The sequence below is a fragment of the Cynara cardunculus genome (genome assembly GCF_001531365.2).
Source record: "Cynara cardunculus var. scolymus isolate 2C chromosome LG 7, CcrdV1, whole genome shotgun sequence".
Lineage (NCBI taxonomy): Eukaryota > Viridiplantae > Streptophyta > Magnoliopsida > Asterales > Asteraceae > Cynara > Cynara cardunculus.
The window spans coordinates 4005751-4015341 of record NC_037534.1 but is presented as its reverse complement, the minus strand read 5'-3'; the positions used below and the strand labels follow the sequence as shown (position 1 = coordinate 4015341).

Sequence of the window (9591 nt, the reverse complement as noted above, 5' to 3'; positions counted from 1 at the left end):
ATTGTTGGTATATATTTATAGTATTTCTACTAATCAGTTTATTGGAACAAAAACCTCAAAAATTGATGAAAAATGAGCCCAATGGGCCAGTTTAAGACTCATTGCTGATGAAAACAAAAGCTAGAATGGGGTCGAAGTCGAACCCGAAAATAGGCCCATCAGTGATGGGCCGTGGCTGCCTGCTAGTCCATTATTTGTTTGGGCCTTATTTGAGACAAAGTGGCCTGAAATCCTACGTGAACAACCTTCATCCAAATAACTATATTATTGTTAATTGATTATTTATAAAAATCAGGCTATGTTTGGCAAAGTTGTTGATAAGTTGGCTGATAAATAAATCATGTTTGATAAAAACTAATTTATAAACATGTAAAATAGCCAAAAAAAGGCATCTTAAAAAATTAATTAATTACAATATTTAGTAATATACTTAAAACAAATCTCTAAAAATATAATATGTTAATAATAATTGCAATTTTTACTTGAAATAATAAAGGTGATTTTAACTTGTATGTTACACTTTAATATTGCACGTCACATTTCACTGTCATGTTCGTTTCTTTTCAATTTGTGAAATAATAATACATTGGTGGTCCCTCAAGTTTGCTTAAATTTTGGATTTGCTCTTTAAAACAAGCTATCTATACTAATGGTCCCAGAACTTTCAATTTCATAACACTCAAGGTCCCTTGACTTAACTTCGTTAATTAGCAATCATTATAAAAGACTAATCAGTCTTTACATGAACTACAAGGACCAAAACTGTAATTATATCTAAATTTATGGTGTTTCACGAATCCACGTCTTTTTAAAAAAAACATTTATCAAAACTGTTTTACATATTTAATCACAAATTAAATTTCTTGAATTAAACTACATATTAAATAAAAATCTTTATGTTTATTTAAAAACTATTAAATTAACAAAATAACTTTTGCATTAGAAAATCCCATGTTTTTAAACGAAGATGTCCAGATCGAGATCATAAAAATATGTCGAGATCGATCAACGATCCTCGATCTTCATACATCGTTTCTTGTCCTCGATGGCGTTGGGTACAACAGTTAGTGTAGAGTGCATGAGAGGTTTGAGACGGTGGTGAATGGTGATGGCAGCAGTAGGAAGTGAAATGAAGTATAAGGGAGAAGGAGAAGGAGTTTATGAGGATGAGACAGGCATAGGAGCGACGATGGAGGCCCGAGAACCTGCCGGAGATGAAGGTCAGTGTAGGGGTGAATGGCACGGTGAATACATCGATGAGAAGATGACCGGATGGTGGTGGTTCTTGTGTTGTGAATACGCCCGTGGGTTCGTTCTTCTTCAAGGGTAAGGAAAGATATTTGTAAAATTGAAACTACAATGACTATACTTGTAATTATTTCGTTTGAGGGACCAAATCCAAATTTTCATATAACCATAAGGAACGAAATGGGTTTAACTGTTTTAAAACAAGGTCTAAATTGATCACATATTTAACGGGGCGTTAATACAAAATAATAAGATTGAAACTGAATTATCATGAATCAATACTTCATATTGATTTCTGATCTCAATCAATTTATGCATCTTTAGTTAGGGGTTTGCAAAACCCGAATTATCTGAAATTCGAACCTAAACCCAAATCTAAACCAAAAATAAGATATTTATGTAAAACTTGAATGCCCTGAAAATCCGAAAACCGACTTTTTGAGAAAAATTTGGTTTCAGGTTGGGTTTGATTTTTGATCACCCGATCCGTCCGAAAACCCAAAATATATATACATATATATTTTAAATACTATATAAATATACTTGTTTATCTAATTATCTTTTGAAAATTCTGAAAATCTTAGTTAGTCGTGTTTTTTTTTTCTAATTTCTAAACATACTATCGATTTATCAATCTTGTAAATAGATTGAATCCATTGTCAAAATCAATTGGAAATATATAGTTTTTGCATTATGACTAAACCCGAACCTGACTGACCTCAACCAGAACCAGATGCAATCCGAAATCCATTTTTTTTATTGATTTTCACATCCGAAATCCGATTGGGTTTTTTATTTTCCCACCCGGACCCAACCAACCCGCCGGATGTACACCCTTCTCTTTTGTGAAACAATTCTTAATCAAATAAATTTTTTATTTAATAATAATAACTAATTAACATTTGGTATAAAAACATTTAAGTTATTTAAAAGAAAATATAACATACTTAATAATGACGTGACTTTGTTCAAATACAAGACATGTATTGGGTTCGATCTCAGACCCTCCACCAGCCTTAGCTACTAAGTGAGTAAGCGAGCCAAAAAATATCCCCTTATATTAGTGTCTTCAAAGATAAACTTTTGAATATGATCGGTTAAAGTTACTAATAATCAATTTTTTTTCTAAATAATAATAATCTATACTATATTATAAAACATTTGACAAAAAATTCTTAAAAATAATTTTTTATGTATGAAGTATTGTTTATTGATGCATATTACTTAAAATTTAAGATTACAAGTAGATTATGCGTAAGTGCAACTTATTAAAACGTCATGTTCGAATTTGTGGAACTAACTGCAGATAAACATCTCATTAAAATCGATATATATATCTTACTACATTGTACGAGTATCATTCTAGTAATAATAATAATAGTAAACATTAAATGGTTTTGAAAGTTGAGAAGCAATGGAATGGCACGCGGAAGAAAAGGGCCCATGACCTTAATTGCTACTCCATACTTCACCACTTTCTTCCCTCATGGGTGGATCATCTACAATTGACTTATTATATTCAATATAACTTCAATTATCAATTTAGTCCATGTTTTTCTTGGAATTCAATTTGGTCCCCATTTTCATTTATGTTACATTTGTTTCTCATCTACGACTCCCATTTTTGATAACAAGGGTGGTGTCTGGTTGGTTTAAGCTTGATTCCAAAGGTCAAAAGTATCTGGAAGTCCCAGGTTCAAATCCAAAAAGGAATAAAAATCCTCTTGTGGTCACGGAGATTCAAATGCGGTGATTCCGGGCTATCTGCAAAGCAGGTGGTCGCCCTGAGATTAGTCGGCTTGCATAGCGAATTGGATATCCAAGTTAATCAAAAAAAAAAATCTTATGCTTCAATATTATGATTTTATCTGTACATAAAGCAAGAAGTAGAGGTCATTGCTACTGCTTGTGGTTATGCCAACAAATTTACGATCTAACTCAATTCGTAGGGAACAACTAGTATCTTGCTCTCGAGATCCTCAGTAGGGATGGGTGAATAAGTCGAGGGGGTTGTTCTTGTTTTCTAAGGTGGTTTGCATCCTGTTTTTTTAGGGATTTTGTTCCTTTATTTTGTAAAAAAAGTGATTATTTTGTTTCATTACTGTTTATGTGTAAAAAGTTGCAATCTTAGAACATGGGGGAGACGGAGATGGGGGCGATGATAAGGATCTGTTGATGGTGAGGGAGGGGACTTGGATTTGTGTGTGTGTGTGTATATATGTATATACACACTAGTTGACACGGCTTTTGACGTCGTATCCTTTTAAAAACCCTACGACATACTGTCTTGTGATCGAAGATGGCAACGAGTTTGAAGATTATACACCATTGTGCTCCAACACGTTATACTATCGTCCAGACCTCCTCAACCACAAACGATACTCAAATGCCGTCGTCCATGCATTCCAATTTCCATCCATTTCAACAATATGATTCTCAAGTAAACATCCAAATTTAAATAAAAACAACAAAAAGCCTTTCAATAGAGGGATGCGTTTGAGCTCCAAAAGTTAAAAGTATATGAAGGTCGCAGGTTCATATCCAACGAAGAATAAAAGTTCTCTTGTAGCCACAGAGGTTCAAATGCGGTGACTCCGAACTACCCGCAAAGCAGGTGATCATCATAGGATTAGTTGGCTCACATAGCGAATTGAATATTCAGGTTAATAAAAAAATGGATAAATAGACAAAAATATCCTTGATTCCATCCATATATAATTGTAACCAAAACTAGTAAAGCCAACAATAACGATAATAGAAATAAGATAACCTCGATGGTTTAAAATAAATAATAATCTTTTTTATTAATAAAATAAATCAATGGTTATTTATTTATCTGCAAATTGACGAAAAAAGCCATTGAATTAAATATCGGGTTGGTCGAAAGAAAAGCATTCTCCATATTCCCGGAATATCCGGGTATGGACTTTTGTACCTTTAATTTCGGATATCCATTTATTGGCCCATTTTCCTTTTAAATATCAATTTATTTTGTATTATTATTTATTAAATTTGTGATAGCAACCGTATAACCACAAACTTTTTTAGTGTAGTGGCAATAAAATAAATATATTATTAATGTATTTTTATGTAAATGTAATTTTAATAAAAGTTAATATTAATAAAAATACAAGTATTTAATTCGGGTCGACCAATCAATTGGGTGGGCCATGCCAACGTCCTTCATTCCTTTATAAGTCATTTCTTTGTCCAACTAAGCAGCTCCGATTCCAGGACCCAATTGGGCTCTCCAACCCGTACCCGGCAGGTCTCCCGCCCTGACGGGGTTGGGCATGCCTCCGCCTCACGCCGCCGCTCCATCGCCGTCTATGCCGCCCTTCTCCTCCCCACTCTACAAACAGAAGTCATGGTCGCCGGACCTACACCGAGACGAGGAATGGATGAGGCGGAAGGGGAAACACCTCCACCGTCGCCGTCGGAAGAGCAAAAGCGTCACCGATGAAGATATCAATGAACTCAAAGCTTGTATCGAACTAGGCTTTGGATTCGATCGTTCTCCTGAATTGGATGATCGCCTTTCAACTACTTTACCGGCGTTAGGATTCTATTACGCCGTCAACAAGCAATATCACGATACGATCTCCAAGTCTTCATCCATGTCGTCATCGTCTTCTTCATCCATTTCATACTCATCTGCCGTCTCGGAGCCTGATTTATCTTCTCCATGGGGCAGTCCTCACACCATAATCAACCGCGGTAAGTTTTCCTTCTAAACTGTAATCGATTTTCGATCATATTCTGGATCTCGATCTACGAGATTTTGAATCTGAAATTACTAATTTCATATTTTCATAGACCAAAATTTCAAACTGGATCGAATTCATTCGTATTCAAACTGACCTTATCCGAACATGAATCAAAATACACGAAATTAACTGAATTCAAATTACGATCCACAAAGTTCATGAGTACACCAGAATTGCTTTCTACACCATGACTGCTTCAAATTTTCATACATTCAAGTTAAAATTTGTCGAGTTTTTGTGATTTTTACAATAATTTCATCTTTCGAATTCTAAATCGTTGTACATGTGACTGGTGTTCATGGATGAAGGGGATAATCCACATACGGTGAAGACAAGATTGAGACAATGGGCGCAAGTTGTTGCTTGTTCGGTTCGGCTATCAACATCATCAACATCATCATCATCATCATCATCATCATCATGAAAAACAAATGAATATAAAGCAAAGGCAACCATGGTTAGATCAAGTAAACCCATGACTGTAGTTAAAATGAGTTGAGACCAACCAAATCATATCTATGTTTGATATCTTTAGATATTTTCTTGATTTGATGATGTGAACCCATCATGTCTCTTGCCTCAATTTCTATGTAAATTTTTGTTTCTTTTGTATCATTATGTCTTGTGTGTATTTGGTTAAATTTGTTATCATGTTTTGTTGTTTCATGGTTGTTGAAAACTCTGATGGTTTTACTAAGTGGGGTCCGTCTCGTTGACTGTATTAAACTTTTATTACGAGTTTGTTTCTTGTAAAACGAAACTTTAGATGTTTTTATCTGATTATAATGCACTTCCTGAACCTGTTTTCATATCTTGAAGCATGAATTTTTCCCGAATTCTTTTAGTCGAAAAGGTCGTAACAGAACTTCCGTTAAGGTTTGTTTTCTAGTATTCAGATATAAATTTAAGTTTTACCTTCCGATGTAATCATTTTATCGTATTTCTTAATTTGCATAGCATTGCAATTAATGATTTTGAAAAATGATATAATATCACCTTTTGGTCACCTCCACGTTACTGGTCCCACGACCATTAAATTGTGTCTCATGGCATATGGGTAGTACCCGAATTCGAACCCAATGCCTCCTACTCATTCTGGAACGTTGTGCACCTCCTCATCTGAAGAGCTAAAGTTCCATGGATGTAATCAGTGATATTTTGTCTTGTTTTTTCCTTCGGGCCAGGCCCCGGTCCCGCGAAACATCCCAAATTCATAATCGGTCCCAGATTTCGATCATATAACCGGTCCTTACCAGTCTCAGACCGGGCTGGTTTAGCCATCACTAAATAGTAATAGCTTATCATCTCTTGGGAATTATGGGCCTTAGAATATGAACAAAAAATTAGTTTTGGCCCATATGTCATAACAAAACAATATATGGCGGTTTGGCCCAACTTCACCTCGAGCCCAAAATCCGATTTTTTAAGACTTTTTCATGATAATCTGTGATTATTTATTCTGGTTAAAATAATCAGATCCCGTTAGAGCAACATGTTTATGTCTTCATTTACGCAATAATCAATTATGTGTAATTTTTTGTTTTGAGTTCTGGAATTTTTTTTCCACTAGCCAAAATAGATCGATCAATAAATTGAAGAATTTTGTAATTTTGAATGTTTTCTCGTATAGTGTGTGTAAACACTATGTGCTTGCGTTATTGCTTCCATTCTGTGTCATCTTGTATCCCGGTTTGAGCTATGTTAGTTCTCTAAAATTGGGTTCTCTTATTGATTCCAACTCGTCTTTAAGTTGGAAACTTTTTGATCTATCAACCCCTATTCGTGCCACAACTTTAATGTTTGCTTCATACTTGTATGTACGTCCGTACTAACAATGTTATACATACGTGTATCATACAAAATCAGTTGTACTGATCAATTTAAACAAACAATATAGAAGGGCATCCATGACAAATATTCTTTTATTGGAATTTCTTATAGGTTTTCCTGTTTCACTTCAACACAATTCAACAACCACAAACATATATATATATATATATATATATATATATATATATATATACAGAGAGAGAGAGAGAGAGGTTGGTTCAAATACTAACCAAGAAATTTGTGTTAACTATACTAACCAAGACTAACCAATCATGTTCTTTCTTTACTTTATGTTCAAATGTAACTTATAAATTAAATACAARGGTGATTWTGTAATTTGACCTTTATGTAACTCCCTAATAATTAATTGGGAGTTACAAATCTTAAAGATCCCTCTAATTGATCATTAGGTAATTCTGATTTTTATCTTCATTTGTGTTCATGATCGTGATTTCAAGTGATGTTATATAATGATATTCGTTTTGTAAGTGTAAAAGATTTTCGTATCGTCCGAGTAATATGGATAATACTATTGTAAATCATATTGATAACAATGGAAATGACAAAGTTAAAATCGGATACGACTACGGTCGGAATTCGAATTCCGATGATGAAGAAGATGATCAAAGCGTTCCGATTGGTAAGTGATTAGTATGACATTTATTTTGTTTAAATGAACAACTATTACCATTATGAACCATTAAATATTCTTGCAAATATAGTTGAATTCGTTGAAAATTTTGATGCACATTCTGGTAATGCATATGTTTAGGGATTAATTTAGTTGATAAAGAAACAGATATGAACAGATTATAAGAGATATGGACACACATTAACACATATGAAACTGCACAAATCAAATAGATATAGATGTTATGCTTCATTAGTGTTCAGCTGTATGAAATGCATTAGATTTTCATATTGACACACATGAACAATTACATCACATATCAAGAGATACTAAGACATAAGGACGCACACAACATATGAACACATAGCAAAGGCAGAATATGTGGATATCGATACATATGCACAACTACATCACATGAATACGAACATGATTTTTTAGTAGTATGTCATGTCGTTGTTCATATCGATACATATGCACAACGCTTTCACATGAACATGTGATCAGGCTCTGTGATTCATGTGAACAACGCCTTTTTACATTTTTACCCTGTGAATCCATTGTTCAAATATTATTAATTAATATATTAATTAAATAATTAAAATTTTATTCTCATTAAACCATAACCGTTAGATGTTCAAATCAACGACCAAGATCGGTTAACAAAGTTAACACGATAATCTTGGTTAGTATTTAAACCAACTCCTATATATAGTTATAGATTTGGGATCATATGAGACCAAATATTTTTCGTGAGACCGTAAGACCAATTCTCAATCATTGGATTAGATCTACAATCTGACAATTTGAACATTCATAAACACCACGAGACTTCTCAACAATCACAAAATTGTCACCGTGCAACTTTAGACTATTAGATTATTAGCTTATAAAGTTGATCAATGAACATAAATTGGTCTTACAGGTCTCACGAAAAAACTTTGGTCTCACGTGAACCCAACCCTATATATATATATAAAAAAAGAGAGAGAGAGAAGAATGTTCAAACGAAAAAGCTAACTATTTAAGAAAACAAGAAAAAGATTGTTAATGTACAAAATCACATATGATTTTACAATAACGCCAAAAAAATGGAAGTGTACGACTTTTGAATATGTATGATTTTGAACGTGAATATATATATATATATATATATATAAATATATGTGTGTGCATGTGTATGTATGAATCATGTATGATTTTGTAAGTGAATCATATATCCCCTATACACCTATATATATATATATATATATATATATATAGACTATAACTAAAACTTTTTCGTGTCTTAATTAGAGGCCTACTCTTATAATTATTATTAATTCTTCTTTTTCTATATAAAAAATTGTATTTGAATTAAATGACTTTAAACGAGCCTTCTAGAAATCTTATCAGTTATAATGACATTAATTATATATTTGTACTAGTTTTATTAAATTGAGAAATATTATGAGAGCATATTCAATGGTGAAGTTATTAATATTTGTTCAAACATATTAGCATGACTTTTTTACTTTTTAAATAACTGTAAAGATTCAAATGCAAACCTAAAAGGATTCAATGTGATCTTATATACCCATTCAACCGATTTTCGCAAATAGAATTATTTTTAAGATATGAAAAGTGTACAGGAGAAATCAATCAAAACAGTGTTTTGTTGGTGTTGCTTAATTATTAATTTTTTTTAAAACTTATATTTATATTTATGTTTATACAAAATCTTGTATCTATACATGCTTTCGTTTGTATTGTTTGAGATTATATTGTCTTATTTTTTAATATGTCCAAATATAACACAAGTCATGAGTTCGATCTCGTATGAGATTGGTTTGACTTGTCAATTATCAACTTTTCTTACCCAAATATGTTTAAATTGCGTTGGAGGTACATCGGGCCTGGTATTTTCGTGTCGAGGTTCTGGTGGAGACAAATTTAAAAAAAAAAAAATCAAGTGATGACTAGTGTGACACCCCAAAATGAGGTAAATAAATAAATTAGAAAACAAAAAGAACAAGGAAAATAAAATAAAATGGGTTTTATTTTATTGGAAAAAAAATATATAAATATATTTGAAAATTGGATTAAAAATGAAGGAAAATGTCATATTAGGGGTGAAAT

At 32.7% G+C, this 9591-nt stretch overlaps 1 protein-coding gene across 1 annotated transcript; it reads left to right on the top strand.

The window, feature by feature from the left end:
• Window positions 1-4480: 4480 nt before the first annotated feature.
• On the top strand, window positions 4481-5823 carry LOC112515531. The gene is made up of 2 exons (XM_025122408.1): window positions 4481-4965; window positions 5324-5823. The coding sequence occupies exons 1-2, from the start codon at window positions 4542-4544 to the stop codon at window positions 5437-5439; spliced, it is 540 nt and encodes a 179-aa protein (XP_024978176.1). The 5' UTR covers window positions 4481-4541; the 3' UTR covers window positions 5440-5823.
• Window positions 5824-9591: the final 3768 nt, after the last annotated feature.

Excerpts from the sequence above, each read along its gene's own strand:
- LOC112515531 (XM_025122408.1), top strand. The coding sequence starts at position 4,542 with ATGCCTCCGCCTCACGCCGCCGCTCCATCGCCGTCTATGCCGCCCTTC. Across the intron at positions 4,966-5,323 it reads TCACACCATAATCAACCGCG|GGGATAATCCACATACGGTG; the intron begins GTAAGTTTTCCT and ends TCATGGATGAAG.